Genomic DNA, 19,255 nt, shown 5'->3' on the forward strand with positions numbered 1-19,255 from the left:
ATTTTCTCACTGAGCTGGCTTGTAATCCCCTTATCAGTATTTGTTTTTCTTTCCCCCAAAAGTGTCAAGTGTGTGATGGGTTGTAGTTAATGAGGTCACTCTGATCGAGGATTGACTTCCGGAAGTACAAGATTTGTGATTTTGGAAGCTGACTTGTAGAAGGGAAGCATCAATTAGTATCAGTTTCTCTCCTTTCAGTTGAAGATTAGATGCGATCTTCTTATGATGTGACCATCGCAAGCTGGAAGCATCAATTAGTATCAGTTTCTCTCCTTTCAGTTGAAGATTAGATGCGATCTTCTTATGATGTGACCATCGCAAGCTGGAAGCATCAATTAGTATCAGTTTCTCTCCTTTCAGTTGAAGATTAGATGCGATCTTCTTATGATGTGACCATCGCAAGCTAGAAAAAACTTTCAAGATTTTTTCCAAATGAGATGTTGAAGGTTGACAATTTATGTGCAATTTCTGCTGGGATTATTATTGGGATATCTGGAGTGGGTGTGCAGATGGTGTGTTGTCTGAGCCTCTGTTATCATTTAAGTTGTTGATAGATGAGCATTGATACATTGAGTAGGTGAGTGAAGAGCTTTTTGTCCATGGAGTTGTTGTCCTTGAAGGGCCCCCACTGTATATTGTAACTTTACTGACCAAATGATTATAGTAAGAATTCTTTGACCTTTGTTGTTTGCGGCAGGATTGCTCATGGAGGTACCATCCTCTTGGTGGTGTGTGTGCTCCTCCACTTATTTTTTTTTCTTTGCAAAAGGAAGTAGTACACCTTATATCCCTGCAGTACAACTGCAACAACGTAAAGCATGAAATTGTGACTAGTGAAAATGCTACGGGTATGTAACAGACTATTTTTGCAACTCTATTTTCCTTATTATTTTTTATTTTTTTTTTGTCACCACTGACACATTTTATCAAACTGAATTCAGTTGGCTGCGCTCAACCATAAATTCAATTCAGTTTTTTTGGACATATTGCTAGTACATCATCAGCATATGCCTAAAAGGTTGCCTGACGGAGAATAAATCCTTAAATATTACGCTACATTCGTCAGAGCAATTTAGATTTGATTAAGCTAATAACACTTAAAGTTTTGTGAGACCTGCATATTTCAAAAAGAACAAAACCCTTTGGAGGTCTTGATAGAGTGTTGAAAAGCAGCATATCTCTGCTTCAGTACACCAACTTGTACACAATCCTCCCCGCATATTGCGACAGTATTTCTACTTTTATCAGGTGACTAACAGACATTTGTTGTTACAGTTCATGATTAGGCCTGGTTATCAGTAAAATCACCTTCCTGGGAGCAGCGGAGCAGGATAGGTCGGCAGACTGGTTCCCAACGCAAAACAAGAGACACCACCTTTGGGTGTCCATATCCGCTGCACCTGATGAGGCTTAATACTAGACTGATTCCCTGACTGGTTACCTGATTCCCCTAATGGACAATTTCCTAGGGCATAGCCAGTGGCAGGTAGCAGAGCACCTTACCACCCACTTGTAGATAGTTTTTTCTTAATTTATTTTTTTTTTTCACGGTACCTGAAGTATCGCCACTTGGATCATTGCATGACTAGTATAGGGCGAGAAACATGTTGACCATCTAGAAGTAGAGTATGCAGTTTGTCACATTAGAACAATACAAGCTACCCCTCCCCTATCATTTTACTCGGGCAGGGTCCCTCTCAGAATAAAGCTAGAAATAGAGGATTCCCTCACCGGTTTTAAAATCACCAATACACATCTACACCGAACTAGGTCCCTCCGACAAAAGCCCCTTTAACGGTGCCTGTCGGGCATTGCAGCGCCAACCCGACGAGGAGCAGGCTCAAATGATGAAGCATGACACCTAGTTTGCTGGGTGTGTGAGAGCCCTAGTTCCGAAAGGAGGTATGCCCCTCCTTGACCTCCTGTAATATATTGTCAGACTTCATTAGCTATGACATTCTCTGTGTGATTACCACATCACCAAGGAACTTCGTACTAAGTGTTTCTAGGGCTTGTACGTTGGACCTACCAAAGCCCTAAGAATTGTCCCCTTTATTTGCCAGATTGCACAATTTTACTGATATTTGACAAAGTGCAATTAACTGCTATACAGAATAGATTTTGTGGATTGTAGAGGACTGACTAACTTTACAGCGCTGCAAAGATGCAGATTACAGGAGGCATGCCTTTACAACTGTTTTTCACCTTTTACTGCTACCTTAATGTAGGAACACGGAGATCAGTTCAACCTGCCATGTCTCATAGTACGTTGTTGCTCTACTGCACCAAGTAAACAATTTGCAAATGCTTGTATATTTGTGAGAGGATACTATGCCTAGCCTAGTTTCCATTCTTACTCTGGCAGCTGACTGTCCCTTACACTCCACTCGTTCATTTTGTGGAGGGGCGGGAGGACAGTTCAGCGTCTGTGTAGGAAGTTGTGGGTTAATTTGGGGACCGTTATTAACTCCACTGTGGATCACATTGATTAGGCACACCTACCACACCAGTCAGGAGGTACACACGTTGTAAAACTATTTTCTGCTTCCCAACATACATCTCCGATATGTATGGTGTACAGTAGTCTCCGGTTATAATAGCCATCATTGATTAAATCCAAGATTTATTCTTGGTCAAACTTCAACCTATTTTTGTTGACATTTATTTGATTCACTAGTTCGACCTCCTATAGGGTGTCATCACCTTTCAACAAGAAACAGCTGTACAAAAGTAGATTTAGAACAAACGGTGGCATATTTTCACAAAGTAGCATCGAAGGACAATTGTGAATCAAGGCAAAGCAAGATCAATAAGCAAAACATAATTATATAGCACCTCAAATATCAATTTGGCAGTACAAGGCATTACAAAATCCTAAAAGTAGTTACTCGGACACTAATGTGGGCCTTGTGCTGTGACTAGCTGGACTTCAGGAGGGGTTTCCTTCAGTTGGTTTTGAATATTGTAAAGGCGTTGATGGTGGGGAGGGAGAACCAGATTTTACTCGCTTTGCTGAAGTTAACTTGCTTCATCATGAATGTTTTTCTAATCTTTTAAGATTTAGATGTGGGATGGTTAGGCCGCTCAGATTTCTGGAATCACCTAGGACCCGTGTGAGGGGGTGGATTATTCCCTATTGGCTCCAGCAAAAGTATTATCTTAGTTTTAAAGAGTTATTGCAAATAATTCTTAGTGCAGTGCTCTTTACATTTTGAGCATACATCTCTCATTTCTGCGGCACCACAGACTGCTTTTTACTGTTAATCGGTGGAGTCTTTATCACTATTATGGGCTTGAAGTAGATGCTGTTAAAGAGGTTCTATTCCCGACTGACCCTTAAATGAAAATGGGTGTCTGGATGGAATGAAGAGTTGCTGCTTCAAATTATAAACTACACAGAATTTGTGGAAAGATCTGTGACTGTATGACTGTGAAGTAGAGGTCAACTGATAGGCTCGGGTCCTCTACCCCCTTTTTTTCCCCCCTTCACTTTTAAGTAACAAAGAGGTGTCTTGTAGCACTTTCAAAACCTCCAACTGTCTATAGTTCAAAAGAGTGAAAGGTGTGTGAGGGAGAAAGAATAATGGCGAGGGATTAGATGGAGCTCAGCAGATTCAAGTAGAGTTAGGCAGTCTATCCACATTCCCAGATGCAGAAGGTAAAACACCAAGAGAAGGAGTTGGTCCAAAAAAGTGGAGCTATGAAGGTTGATGATAGGAACCGCTCACTGAAGGAAAGCCTGAAATGTTACCATTACCCATCTAAGAGAAATGGGCAAAGCCTAGAAGCAGATCTCTGAATAAGAATGGGTACTAAGAACAGACTAATGGCGGGTACCATGGAGAGCAGAACTCATAAATTATGTTTCCTGGTTATTTCCCTATGCAGAGTCGCTCCATTATGTCTTCTAGTATGTGACTCTGCCACTGGAAAGATAATAGATGTTATCAGTGTAGGACCAAGAACTGGGAGACAGAGCTAGCATCACTGGAAGATGGAGCCAGAAAGGGCAGAGGTTTATGATTGGGTAGCAGATTGTGGTTTCGTCAAAAACCTTCAATTTTAAAACTAAAACATGTTTTCAGAGACTGTTATCCGGACAGAATTTTAACTTTTTTTAAAAACAAAGTTCTACTATGGCTCTCTTAGAACTGTTGCAAAAAGATCCTGATTTTGTGATTGGCTGTCTTATGTGAGGATTGGACCTCCAGGAACAGTGGAGAATTGGAGCCGCTAAGAGAAGAGATATCGGTTCAGACCAAGGAAGGTGCCCACAGATGTGCCGTTATTAGGAACCAGTGTTTTCAAAGACTATTTTGGATGGGTTGTTTTTCTGTTCCATCAAGCAAAATTAAGAAGTATTGGTAATGCATCGGTTTCACCTATCTAATGAATAAAGAGCTGTTTTCATCAATCATCGTCCGGGAGAAGGAAAGGGCTCCCTGACAGATAACACGGGAGTGGAGAAGATGTGGTGCAGCGGCCAGAGCTGCTGACTCGAGAGCTGGGGATCGCGGTTCGAGTCTCTGTGGCACCGTGCAACATTCTGCGATTCTATGCAAATCACAATCTCTCCAGGTGATACATTTTTATATAAATATGCTACAATAGTAGAAGGCAAAACTTTATGAAAATATAGTTCCATCAAAGAGAATATTGACAGTATTTCGTCAACAGGAAACTAAGAAAAGCATACAAGTAACAAGCATTGGTAAATGCAGGAAAATATGCTATAGCCAATGGAAATGGAGGAACAGTAAGTGTCCAGCACAGGAACCAATGAGAAGCCAGGAAAGGGGGGAGGCTGGATGTAAGGCCCTTTTTGGTTAAATTAAAAACCATTGGATTTTTAAGCACAGCACAAGTGCTGTGCAGGTGAAACCTAAAACAGAGTTAATACTGAGACGGTGACTATGCGCCAAATGGTGACTGCTGATATATCCACTGATCTGCAGGTCATAAGTTAAATCCAAGCATGGCCAACTCAACATTCTATCCTTCCGAGTTATGCAATTTCAGTGCCATCAGGGGCTTGGTGAACCTCCTCGCTTTAACGGCTACAGCGGGGCGGAGTTCTTGATGGCCTCTTCTATCTGCAGGTCCGCGGACAAATGTCATAAATGACATGAAACTGACTACTTGAAAGGATGGATGGATGGATGGGTGCGTGAGTGAAAGGGTGGTTGGGCAGAAGGATAATTGAATGAGTAAAAGGATGGATGAGTGAAAGAATCGATGTATAAGTGAAAGGTAGGGTGGATGGATGAGTAAACTAATAGATGAGTAAAAGGATGGATGGATGGATGGATGGATGAATGAAAGGGTGGGTGGATGAATGAGTGAAAGGATGGATGGCGGAGTGAAAGGATCGGTGGTGGGACGTTGTGAATGCCCAACTTTAGTAGCTACTGTAGGGGTGGAGGTTTTTGATGGATCTTCTCCATCCGCAGTTTTGAACACAAAGGTGAGTGAGTGAGCGGATGGATGGATGGGTGAGTGAAAGGATGGATGATATGTAGATAGGTGGAGGAAATGGTAAAAGGATGGATGCAAGGATTGATGAGTGGGTGGATTGCAGAAAGATTGGATGGATGGATGGATGAGTGAGGTAAAAGATGGCTGACTGATTGAACGAATGGGTAGAAAAGTGAATAGATGGGTGGATGGATAAAAGGATGGATGAATCAGTGAAAGAATGGATGTATCGATGAAAAGGAGGGTGGATGAATAAAAGGATGGATGGATGGATGGAGGATGAGCAAAAGGGTGTGTAATTGAAAGGATGAATGGCTGAGTGAAAGAATGAATGGCTGAGTGAAAGAATGAATGAAAGTGAGGTCAGGCGGATGGATGGATGGAGCAATAGGATGAACGGAGTGTAAAGATGGATGGGCGAGCAAAATGATGTATGAATTAGTGGAAGGAAGGATCAGCACGTGAAATTGTGAATATGAGCGGATTGATGAGTGGAAGGATAAAAGGATAGATGCTTGGATGGAAGGGCCAAGGGAGATTTCTGTGGAAGGTTGTGATTTGCGTCATTTGCTTAGTGCTATAAGCACTTTAGTTCATAGTGGGTGATATTTTAAATTTCTGGCCACTCCCTTGAGTGCCATTGCATTATAGCGCCTAGAAACTGAGTGGGCCCATTAGTAGTACGTTTTAGAGAGACTGATGCTGGAGAATATTTGTTTTCAAGGATATTATGCCAGCGAATAATCTGTGACTTACTTAAAGCTTCCTAGCCCCTTGACATACTATTTGCCTGCCAGCAGTTTTCAGGCTGCCAAGGCTCAAGCTTTCTCACTACCAGTGTATTGTCTGCTCTAATGCATTGTACACAGAGGAACATCAGGCTCTTGATATGGGCAGAGTAGAATTCGTAAGAGTGGGATGTGCTCTGGTGACTCATCAGTGGCAGTTGTTTGGGGCGAGAATCCCGTCATTTCTGTTTGCTTGCTGTTTCTCCAAATTGATTAGCCCCTCTGACAACTGCTGGCTCAGTGTGCTGGAACGCAAGAACAGGAAATCTCGTGCCGACCTTGCCTCTGCTAAGGCTGCCAGCCAACTTCCAGATGGAGGTGCTAGGGTGATGCGGCTAATCGGAGCCTTGCTCTAATTTTCCACCTGCAACACCCAGGAGCGACCTTGTGATACACAAATCCTGGTATCACCCAAGAATGTATTTTAAACTTGCATGATAAAGCATTTATCAAAAGACCCAGCGATTTGGTTGCCAGAGGTTTCTGAAACATTTTGCAGATGGCATCTCTATGCTTGCTTGAGTGGTGCCTCTAACGAGGTCTCAAACTCTAAATAACCGAACTTGAAGCCAGGGCATAATAATATACCTGTTGTCCAAATCCAAGTTATAATGGGGATCAATCGAATACCAGTGACCAAAGGAAGATTGAGCCAAGCAAATAAATGTGCAACTGCATTCCTAATCACCTAAAAGTGGAGGCTGTTTCCATTCAGCAGAGGTTGAAGTTCATGGTTCTCTCCTTGGGATTTTTAGCTTTTTTTTCTTATCTTCGTTCTGGCAGTGAGGGTGGCTTGTGAGATGGACTATACATTAGGCAAGTTTGTCATATTTTCTTGAGGCTTTTTTGCGTGAGGTGTGTTAATTGTAAAGTTTTGCATTGGTTTTTTTAAAATTAAACTAACTAGAATAATCGCAAGCAAATTTTGTACTGCGGCAAAGTGGCCTAAAGATAAATGGGAATGTTTGTGAAAGAGCGTACTACACCTCAGACCCTATTGCGTTTCACCCATGGTATGCTATTCGGGTCCCTACCCGCCTTTGTAAGACAAAGACCCATTTGCAAGTCTGTCATTGGCCATGACAGACAGGTTTTTCTGTAACCACTTTAGAGGGAGACTAATTGTGGAACAGTCTGGGCCGGACTGGGAACCAAAAACTGTCTCCGGCAAAGTGCTCGGACGGCCCCCGGGGAGAAGTCTGAACTCTTTGCCGGGGCCGGTTTTCGGATGATTTTGTTGCAGGGCCGATTTTGCAGCTATGCTGCGTGAACGGCCCTGAAACAACAAGCATTGGAAATGCAATAGGTCTCGCATTAGAAAAGTTGGAGCTATTGGTCTTGTAAATGACAAATATTTTATTTATTTGTTGGTTTTTAAAATGGCTAAATTGATAGCTTTGTCATTTACAATGCCAATAGTTATAACTTTTGCGAATGTGACACCTATAGCATTTGGAATGCAACATTGCTAGCCATAAGTGAAGGACTCTAAAGGAGTGCAGGAGTAAGGGACCGTGAGAGAGGCTTACCGGTGGAATGAAGCTGAGAGGAGTTCAGCGCTGTATGCAAAGTATAACAAGTGTCTAAGGGGAAAGGAATTAGACAGTTAATTACGGTCATATTGCCCAAAAAAGGGGCTGCCATTATTGCGGAAAAAACTTACCACGAGGTGGGGCCAAGGGGAGTATTGAAGACTTCTGTGGGGAGAGAGAACTGGGGTATCAATTACCGAGTGTGCAGTGAAAAAAGGGTGCTCTAATAAACAAGCTTACCAGCGGGAACAGTGCCCTTGATGGATAATCTGTGGGAAGGGAAAGTGCACATAAACAATTGACACATAAAAATTGAAGGCGGGTTCAAATAAATAAAGCATGTCTGGAGCCTCGAATATGTCGCGCATCTATAAGGGCTTACCCCACAGGAAGAATTGCAGGTCCGCAATGGGGGTCCTTGCTAGGCGAGAGAGATCTTCACGATACGCCCTCAGCAATGTGTTGTCATAATAAGAAAAACGCTCGCGGTCACATGGAAGCAAATGACCAATGGGCGCGCGGCAGAAAGTGTCGGCCATTTTGGGTTGGGAGTGTAATGAAACAATATATGGACAGACCATAGGTGCATGCAGAGCGTCTGCGGCGGCCCTCTTGAGGGAACTGGAGCCAAGGGATCCACAATATGGATTGAGGGCATACGAGGTCCAGTCTTCGGTACAATTCAGGCCAGTGTGCAGGTGGCGGAGCGGGGAGAGGGGAGAGGTGCGACACTGCCAGTCTTCGGTACAATTCAGGCCAGTGTGCAGGGGGCGGAGCGGGGAGAGGGGAGAGGTGCGACACGGCAGGCAGAGTAGGAGGAGGAGGGGGGAGGAGAGTAGGGGAGGCACGGTCTAGTGGCCGTGCAATCAAGCAGTGAGGGGGCGGAGCTGGGGGGGGAGCTGGGGAGGAGAAATGCGACGTGCGAATGAGGGAACTGATGTGCACGCGCTTTTAAGCTCAATGCGCATGCGCATTGAGCTTAAAAGTCACGGGCACTGCAAGGAATCGCCACGATTCCTTTCAAGTTGGTTCAAGAGTGGATAAGCCCCCATAGTCTCGCAAGCTCGATGCGCATGCGCATCGACAGGCGAGACCTAAAAACGACCCCCAGGGGCCTAAAACCGGCCCCCACCCGTGCGGCGCACCGGTGGATTGCCCTGTGCCCGCAACGACCAGTCCGGCCCTGGGAACAGTGATGCGATGTGGTCCTCCCTTGCACGTTCTTCCTCCCTGTTGGTGGTGTAATACGTGATCCGACCACAAGCATAGCAGCCACCCTACTTCCAGTTTCCTAGGTGGCGAAGGAGACCTGGGCCTGAGTCAGCATGTTGGTGGCAGCATAATGCCCACAGCCAAATTACTGCGGAGGGGGTGAGTATTTTCATGTTACAGCTGAAATCTGGACTAAGGACATGTTCATAAAATAACCAGTTCTAGACCCTTATAACAACACGTTGGTATTTAATCAGCTTTTTGTTCACCAGCCAGTGAGAGCTATTGGGTGATGATATATGGGTTTGTGAAAAAAATGATGCCCAATTCTGGTATTAGGTAGTGAATTGAGCAACTTGGTTGGATATGCCGACTACCTTCTTAAAACATTTTTTACCGTGTGTGTGTTTTTGGGTGAATTGGCCAGTAATGTCCTGTACCACGTTATTTCCACAATGACTTTGGGATTTCTCTTTGCAGCTTTTTATAAACAATGAATGGCACGATGCAGTCAGCAAGAAGACCTTCCCCACAATCAACCCAACCACTGGAGATGTCATCTGTCAGGTTGCAGAGGCTGATAAAGTAAGTAGACCCATAAGTGAATTTAAACAGAAGAGGGTAGTCTGCGATGGGACATGGCGGTCTCTTGATTGGGTTGCTTCCTAGAAAGGCATGTACTGATTCTATCCCCATCCTGGCACACTTTCAAAAGCATCAGCATGTTGGATATTTCTTCCAATTAGTATATGAAAGGTAGGCGGAATTTGCATAAACAAATTCTGCGAACATGCAGAATTGCTTGTTCGCCATGCATTTTTACTGTTCACAATCGCTGTTTGCGGGATCGTGGGGAAATATCTCTTGAACACGCATTTGAGAAAGCGAACAAGCAAAAAAATTTGCGAAGTCGCGGAACACAGAATTTGGGCAATTTCGCATTCTCCGCGGAATGCGAAATTACCCACATTCCGCAAACTGAACCGAATTTACAGCCCAGGCCTAATAAGTCCACCTGTGGGAGTTATTCTGTGCATAGTTTGTTTTTCCATTTTTGCCCTCACCTTTGTCTTTTTACTTCAAACTCATTTTATTGTTATGTTTGAGTGATACACAAGCATAGTCCACCTAAACCCATTTAAAATATGTACGTTTCATACTTTGTAGGGTTGTCCTATTACAGAATAATCATTGGCGACAGTAACTGAGATAAAACAGAAAACATTTGAAAAATCCTTCCTTGATCCTCTTCACCAGCCCAACTTAACTTTTAGAATTCAAGAGTGAGCAAGGGAAATTGAAGCTAGTGGCTGATATCTACTTTATCAAAGTCTGTATACTTTGCCAAGGGCTCTCATAATCTGTCTGGAGTTACGTAAAGCTAGTTGGCACGATCCTGGGCGGTCTCCTTGGTAAGAGTGGGAACATAGATGCTGGATGGCTTGGGAGGACAGGTTGAGCATTAGCTTCTTCTCAGTACCTTGTCTGGTACTACTTATTTGGTTAATTTGGGTTCATCAAAGAGTTGCAAGGCTCTAACACGTGAAGGGTTGAAACATATGTATTTCAACCTCAAGAAATCTAATTAGAGGGTGCCACTGTGCTCTAAATCTGTTGTAGGAGTGCCTGAGGTTATATGCGATCTGCTTCGTTACTAAACTTGCCATAGTCTATTGAACCATTGGGCTATGGGCAGGCCCGGACTGGCCGTTGCGGGCACCAGGCAATCCCCCGGTGCGCCGCAAAGGTGGGGGCCGGTTTGGGGCCCCTGGGGGCTGTTTTTGTTATAGGGCCGTTTTTGAAGTGTTGCTGCAAAAAACAGCCCTGTAACAAAATCGGCTGAAAACCGTCCCTGGCAAAGAGCGCGGTCGCACCTCCATCCCCCCCCACCCTGGGGTTGAGGGGGCTGGCCCAGCACTTTGCCGGGGCCGGTTTTGTTTCCCAGTCCGGCTCTGGCTATGGTAGCTGGTCTTTCTTTTTTCAGAAGAATGCGATGAGCTGCCTAGTGGCTCCCACCATGCTTTTAGCCAAGGGTCAGTCTTCAGACTTCATGCCTTCTAATTGTTTTGACCCAACTTTAAGCAATATGGTTTTAGGCTTGTCATGTGAATGATATCCTTGAATGTATTTAATGTATCCCAGGCCTTCTTTCTAAAATATGTGTAGGTCTGGTGCCGCTCACTCGATGGCCCTACCAGAAGCACAAGAGGCCCTTTCATCTCCCTTTTAGCTAGGGTCTGTCTTCACCTGTGATGGGAGCTGCCGTGATCAATTCTCCGGCTTTATCATTTCAGTGGCACCTTTGTCTCCATGCCCTACTCTCCCTCGGTGTCGGATAATTCCTGAACACTGGCTTTGCTGAACTCTTCTGTTTGGGTCCACTCAATTGTCTGGTGGATGCTAAAATGTGCTTTTACATTATATGTGTTAGCAGAATAATTGTTGCTGCAAACTGGGCGTGGCACCTTCTTGAAAAGCAAGTTAGCTGTTTCGGTGACTGAAATTGTCTCGGTTTCTCCTTGGCAAGAATTATTTAAAAAAACAATTGCGAATCTGTTGGACGTATTAACTGTTTGTCTATCAATCTACCATAGAACTTGTAGAGCGCGCTACTTACCCGTGAGGGTCTCAAGGCGCTGAGAGTAGGGGGGGGGGTGCTGCTACTGTTTTAAGAGTCAGGTCTTGAGGGGTCTTCTGAAGGCGAGTAGGTCTTGGGTCTGCCGTATGTGGGTGGGTAGGGAGGGTGTTCCAGGTCTTGGCGACGAGGTAGGAGAAGTATCTGCCGCCGGAGGTCATTCGTTGGATGCAGGGGACGGTTGCAAGGGTGAGGCTGGCGGAGCCGAGCTGGCGGGTGGGGGTGTGGAAGCTGAGTCTGCTGTTCAGGTAGGCTGGTCCGGCGTTGTGGAGTGCTTTGTGTGCATGCGTGGGTGAGGAGCTTTAAGGGGATCCTCTTGTCGACGAGGAGCCAGTGTAGGTTTCTCAGGTGGGGGATTGATGTGGCTGCGGCGTTAGATGTTGACGATCAGTCGGCCGGAGGCGTTTTGGATGCGTTGTAGTCGTCGGTGTTTGGCTGGAATTCCTGCGTAGAATGCGCTGCCGTAGTCCAGTCTGCTGCTGACGAGGGCCTCTGTCACTGTTCTTCTTGTTTCAGTAGGGAGCCACTTGTATATCCTGCGGAGGGTGTTGTAGCAGGAGGAGGAGACTGCGTTGACCTGTTTAGTCATGGAGAGGGGGGAGTCTAGGATGAATCCTAGGTTGCGTGCATGGTTGGAGGGTGTTGGTGCATTTCCCAGTGTGGTTGACCACCAGGAGTCGGCTGAGGGGGTGGGTCCGAGGATGAGGATCTCGGTCTTGTCAGAGTTCAGCTTCAGATGGCTGCTCCTCATCCAGTCAGCAACTGCTTTCAACCCTTGTGGAGGTTGGTTTTGGGGGTGTGTGCTTCCAGCTTTCCGGGAATCTCGCTGTTTCGAAGGAGATGTTGATGACCTTCCGTAGAATGGGTGCGATGGCTGCGTCTGCTTTGTGGAATACGTGGTGTGGGCACGGGTCTAACTGAGATCCTGAGTGGATGGAGTTCATGACCTTGTGTGTCTCGTTGACGTTGGACCAGGAGGTCAGACGGTTGATGCTGATGTTCACAGGAAGGGGTGGGGTCTGGCGTAGTCTGGGCGGTCGTGGTGTTGAAGCGGTCATGGATGTCTGAGATCTTGCTATGGAAGAAGATGGCTAGTGAATCGCATTGTTCTTGTGACGGCGGGATGTCGTTGGCGCTGGGGTTGGAGAGTTTCTGAACGATGCTGAAGAACTCTTTGCTGTTGTGTGCGTTTTTATCCAAGCAGTCTTTGAAGGAGGATATCTTGGCTAGTCTGAGGTGTCTGCGGGTGGCGTCCTTGTGGGCTTCGTGGTTGTTCGGTGTGCGTTTGTGGAGCCATATCTTCTCCAGTTTCCGGCATGCGCGTTTGGAGGTCTGGAGCTCATCGGTGAACCAGGTGGCTCTCTTGCTGGTGTGGCTGAGGGTTTCTTGAGCGGGGCGAGGGTGTTGGCGCAGCCGCATCCACTGTCTGAGGATGCGGGCTGCAGTGTCTGGGTTGGTGGGTGGGTTCTGGGCGAGGGTGGTGATCAGCTGGTTTTCTGTGACTTTGCTCCAGCAGCGGTGAGGCTGCTGTTTGGTGCGGTGGTGCGTAGTTGGTTGGTCAGTCCAGTGGAGTTCGGTGAAGTATTCGAAGGCGACGTGGGGGCCTGTGGAGAAGACTGGGTCCAGCGTGTGGCGTGGGTGGGAGTGGTGACGAGTTGTCTGAGGCAGAGGTTGGCGAGGTTGTCTATCAGGGTGGCAGAGTTGGCGTCGGTGTTCTCGAGGTGGAAATTCAGGTCCCCGAGGAGGATTTAGTCTGTGGAGGCGAGTGCGTGGTTGCTGGCTATGTCGGCGATGGAGTCGCTGAACTGAGCCCGGGTTCCGGAGAGTCTGGAGATGAGTGTTCCTCTGAGGGTGGTGTTTGGGTCTGTGTGGATCCGGAAGTGCAGGTGTTTGGCGGTGTTGAGGGTGTCGTCCGCGTTGGTGGCAACCTTGAGGGTGGACTTGTGAACGATGGTTCTCCAGTATTGGGGTGTCTTTCATAGATTCACATGCTTGAATATTCCCCGTCGTCGGAGTGGGAGTCCCACGGTAAATAAAATAGCAATAAATGCTAAATATATAATAATATACAATAAATATATATATACATAATAAGGAAAAACCCAAAAAATGCATACAATAACCATCTGGTACCTAACCAAGAGTTTCCACATAGGAATGCATGGGGAAAAAGAAGTTCCAATGCAGCCTATCCTTGTCATTATGTTAGTCCAAACTGCAGCCAATCAGGCGCCAGCAGCCCTCTAGAACCTTCTCCTCAGAGCTCAAGCCCTCAGATTTTCTACCGCACGTCGTGTGTAAGGGAGTCTCCCTGAGCTCTGCTCAGTTTCTTCTTCAAGTGTTCCAGTTTCTTCCAAAATGTCTTCAAGTAAGAAGTCTCTCTTCAGAGCGTGTTCCTCATGTGGAAAGCTGAGATTATTTCATGATGACCCACACAGTAAGTGTATTTACTGCCTTTACCCGGACCATGAAGTGGGTACCTGTAAACTCTGTAGAAAATTCTCAGAGAAAACTCAAAAGGAAAGAGAAGGCTGTTTACTTGTCTGGCTTCAGAGGCTTAAAGACAAAGATAATGTAATTTCTGAAGCTGAAAGTCTTGGGTCAGGCCGTTCTCAAGCAGCTTCTAAACGTGGTAGTGTGCAGGAGGTGCCTTCACCGTTTCTTAAAAAGAGGAAAGTTTCCCTCACAATGACCCCTGCGGTGTCTTCACCTTTGCCTACCACGTCTGGGCCCACGAGACAAAGCTCTCAGGCTCCTTCTGCTTCAAAGTCCAGTTTTTCTGTGAGGAAAACTGATTTGCCGTCGACGACGGGAGTTTCTACTCCGTCGACGAGAATGGCTGTCTCTGGTTCCAAATCGACGACAGTCACAACGACGATGGCCTCTGGATCGTCGTCGGCTTTAGCGTCGACGTCTTCATCGTCGATGAGAGTGGTTCTCAGCTCTAAGACTGTCTTCTGTGATTCCTATTTCATCTTCATCGACGAAAAAAAGCTCACTCGTCGACGACCCGGTCGTCGTCGACTAGAGGTGTGAAGGCTTTGACTCCGTCTACGCTCTCGTCGACGAGCGCACCGTCGACGGCTATCCCGTCGACGAGGGGACCTGCTCCGTCGACGACCGTTCCGTCGACGACCGCTTCGTCGACGATGACTCCGTCGACGATGATTCCGTCTACCATGACTCCGTCGACGAAGACATTGAAAGTGAAGGTTCCGTCGACGATGACTCCATCGATACCGTTGAAGACTGCTCCGTCGACGGTCTCCTCGTCGACGATGGCATCCAAGTCGATCCCATCGCAGAAGTCAATTGATGTCATGCCGTCGACGCGTAGGCAGGACACTATTTCGACGCCGGCCTCTTCTTTTGCTACTATGCCTCTTTTGCCCTTGCAGTCCAGCAAACCACAGTTCGAGACTCTTACAGAGCAAGAGATGATTAATCCTCCATCTCCGCTGTTTGCGACTGATTCTGATCAAGAGTCTGATGGCCAAGCTCAGTCTTTCGGATCTCAATATTAAGTGCCAAGACTTCAGTAACGACGAGGAAGATGTTTATGGCCAACATCAAACAACTCACACTCAGATTCCAACTGCGATGTTGCCTATCTCCATGATATCAAACCTCCAAAGTATGTTGGAAGACTACAATCGGCGTTTCCCACCAACGCCACAGGTTACAACGGTCCCATCAGTAATAAATCCAGTTTCTAACCCGGCTCTGGCTCCTCCTCAACCAGCGTCGCCTGTAACTGTTCACCGAACTACATCAGTTTGTGTTCACACTACCATCTATCCAGAGGATGATGATGACGAGAATCCTCCAGAGCGTGAAGATGGTGAAGTTTCTGAAGTAGATGAGGATGGTGAGGAACATTTGGCGGAGTGGGATGACTATCGTGCTCAAACACCATCTCCTTCTCAGGTGCCTGCAGCGGATTCTCCTCCAGTAGACATCGCGGGCTTCCACCAGTTAATGGATAGGGCAGCACAGCGATTCAAATTGCCACGAGCACACCAAGAGGAAGATTGTTTCCTATACGATTTCAAAAACCAGCCCTCGAAACAGATCCACACAGTCCCGATTATAGATTTCATCTGGTCTGAAGGGGAGAAAATAATGAAGACGCCAAACTCTTTACCAGCACAGCTGCCAAGGTTAGAAAAGAAATACAAAGCTCCTATAGGATCTCCAGCATGCCTTACAGGTCAACCTAAGCCCGACTCTGTCGTCACGCAGGCAGCTCAACGGGGTTCAAAGAATCCGGCATCTACAATCACTGCTCCTCCGGACCGTGAGGGCCGTCGCCTGGATGCTATTGGGCGAAAATTTTCCTCCATGTCCTCTACAACAGTTCGAGTAGCTAACGCAATGGCCATTTTAGGCCGTTATGATCGTCAGGCTTGGGCTGACATGGCCGCCTACATAGCGTTACTCCCAGATGCTTCCAAGGCAGAAGCACAGAAAATTCTGCAAGAAGGAGAGAGGACGGCAGAAGAACTTATAGATTGTGCAGTGGATGTAGCCTGCACCGGTTTTCGCCAGCTCGCTGGAGCAGCCGTTCTGCGTCGCCAGGGTTGGTTACGCTCGACTTCGTTTCAGCAGGAAGTTCAGGCACGAATCCTAGATATGCCATATGACGGCGAGTCATTATTTGGAGCGCTTATTGATGAAGCGCTACAATCCATTAAAAAGGACACGGACACTGCACGTGCTTTGGGTACCCTTCAGTTTAAGAAGCAGCCCTTTCGGGGTGCTCGAGGACGTGGCACTACGTCCACTTTTCGTGGAGGAAGCAGTCAATACCGGTCCTTCAACCAAGGTAACCAGCGTTACACCGGTAACCGCCAGCAGTCTTCCCGTCAGCAGCCTGCCAGAACTTACAGAGGGAAGTCTAATTTCAGAGGTCAATCCAACAAACGTCAATGACTCCTCTGTCGAACGGAGAATTGGAGGTCAAATCTCTCTGTTTGGTTCTCAATGGTCCTCCATTACTACGGACCGTTGGGCACTCGACATTGTGAAGAGAGGCCATGCATTGGAATTTGTCGAGGTACCTCCTCCAACGCCACCTTCCGGACCACCACCTCCGCACCTCAAAGAACTATTTCATCAGGTTCGCCTTCTCCTTCAAAAGGGTGCGGTGGAAGTTGTGCCAAAGTCGCAGAGAGGGAAGGGGTTTTATTCCCGTTTTTTCCTCGTCATCAAAAAGAACGGAGAATGGAGACCAATACTGGACTTGAGGGCACTCAATCATTATCTCAAGGACCAGACCTTCCGTATGCTCACGCTTACAGAGATCTTGCGTTTGCTCTCAGTCGGAGATTTCATGACTACCATCGATCTCCGGGACGCCTACTTCCATGTCCCAATTCTAGCGGCTCATCGCAAGTTCCTGCGCTTCAAGGTGGGGCACCTTCATTTCCAATTCAGGGTCCTTCCATTTGGCCTCCGTTCAGCCCCCTGAGTCTTTACAAAAATGTTGGCTCCGGTCATGGCTTTTCTTCGTCTTCAAGGCATCCAGATATTCCCATATCTCGACGACTGCCTTCTAAAATCACAATCCCGCGCACAACTTCTACATCATACTGCAATCTGCCAGACAGTATTCCGTTCCTTGGGTCTGTCCATCAATCTGGAGAAATCTCAATTGCAGCCAACAACTTGCAAAGATTTCCTAGGAGCAACGTTGGACACCAACCTAGCCAAAGCATTTGTCTCCCGGGAACGTCAACAGAGGATCCTCCGGCTAGTGTCGCTACTTCTCGCAAAGAAGTGCGTTTCAGTCCGCTTGTTGAAGTCTTTTTTGGGGATGGCTTCGTCATGCATCGCTCTTGTCCCTCATTGCCGACTAAGAGCGCGACCTATCCAACAGGCTCTGGACAAGCAGTGGCATCAGGTCACCGGTTCCTTCAACGATCAGGTCTCCATCACCATTCCCATGAAGAAGGTGCTCGGATGGTGGGCACAACCACACCAGCTAGCAGCAGGCACGTCTTTTCTGTCCAACACCCCAGATCTAATACTGACGACGGATGCCTCCCTGGAGGGCTGGGGAGCTCACCTCCAAGACCTGTCCATGAAAGGGAAATGGACTTTCCATCAAAAGACCTGGCACATCAACAAGTTGGAGCTGATGGCTATCTTTCTGGCCCTGAAATCATTTCAACCAGTGCTGCAGGGAGAGTCAGTTCTCATACAAACGGACAACACGACCTGCATGCATTATATAAACAAGCAGGGCGGAACGAAGTCTCTGGTGTTATCCCGCCTGGCAGAAGCGATTTGGGACTGGTCCATCAATCATCAAATCCAAATCACTGCAGTACATCTTCCGGGGTTGTCCAACCTCCTGGCGGACTCCATAAGCAGATCCCGATCATCCAACCACGAGTGGGAACTCCACCAGCCAACACTCGATATGGTCTTTCACCGTTGGGGATTCCCTGCAATCGACCTCTTTGCGACTCCAGAGAACCGCAAATGCCCCGCTTACGCAAGCTGGCATCCCCACAAAGGGTCCCAAGGCAATGCCCTTCTGATGGATTGGTCGAGTCTCTTCGCCTACGCTTTTCCTCCGATCCCTCTAGTGCCTCGCGTACTTTGGAAGATGCGGAGAGAGCCTTGTCGCATCCTTCTGATTGCTCCCAGGTGGCCACGACAGGCGTGGTTCTCAGAGCTGCTACTCCTGTCTCAATGCAAACCCATTCTTCTTCATCCTCGAATGGATCTTCTCTCCATGAACAGGGGTCAAATCTACCATCCGGACCCCTCTTCCCTGAGCTTGTCAGCCTGGAACCTGAGCACTGTGAATTTGCACATCTAAGCATCCCTCAGGAGTGTCGTAACATCCTCGCTCAGGCCAGGGCTCCATCAACTATAAAAACCTATAAGTTGAAGTGGAAACGCTTTTGCCACTGGTGTGCAGACGCCGGGGTACATCCTTTGCGTGCCACGCCCGCTGAGCTCCTCCCTTTCTTTCTCCATCTGGCTCAGTCGGGTTTGTCACATGCAACTTTAAGAGTTTTTCTGGCGGCAATCTCACGCTTCCGCCATGATGGCTCCGCCTCCTTATGCTCATCCAGATTGATACGTCAATTCTTCAAAGGACTTCTTCGGACTTTTCCACCAGTTCGGCGTCCTCCTCCAGAGTGGCGCCTCAACATTGTCCTCTCACAATTAATGACTGCTCCGTTTGAGCCAATCCATAGCGCAGATCTCAAGTATGTCACCTGGAAGGTTGCGCTTTTACTTGCACTGACGTCCTCACGTCGAGTGAGTGATATGCATGCTTTCACGATTAAACAACCATTTCTACAGTTCAAACCGGATTCTGTGCTTTTACGCACTAACCCTACTTTCCTTCCAAAAGTGCCGTCAGACTTCCATATTAATGAACCTGTTATACTGAAGTCTTTCTTTGCCAATCCGCAATCACCTGCGGAACAACGCCTGCACTCTTTGGACATTAAAAGATGTTTAAAGTTCTACATCAGCAGAACGGCCCAGTTCCGAAAATCAGATCAGCTCTTCGTGGCCTATGGCCGTTTTCAAAAAGGGCGACCAGTCACCAAACCTACAGTAGCCCGCTGGGTGGCTTCGGCGATTGC

The 19,255-nt window shown here is 47.1% G+C and overlaps 1 protein-coding gene across 1 annotated transcript in view; it reads left to right on the plus strand.

Annotated features, from left to right (window-relative positions):
- ALDH2 (aldehyde dehydrogenase 2 family member) overlaps positions 1-19,255 on the plus strand; it is a 186,333-nt gene that overhangs the window by 45,188 nt on the left and 121,890 nt on the right. The window contains exon 2 of the mRNA XM_086943067.1: positions 9,488-9,592. Within this exon, the coding sequence (XP_086799193.1) occupies positions 9,488-9,592 (105 nt within the window). The remainder of the gene's footprint in view (positions 1-9,487; positions 9,593-19,255) is intronic.

This window comes from Lissotriton vulgaris, chromosome 11, assembly GCF_964263255.1.
Source record: "Lissotriton vulgaris chromosome 11, aLisVul1.2, whole genome shotgun sequence".
Taxonomy (NCBI): Eukaryota; Metazoa; Chordata; class Amphibia; order Caudata; family Salamandridae; genus Lissotriton; species Lissotriton vulgaris.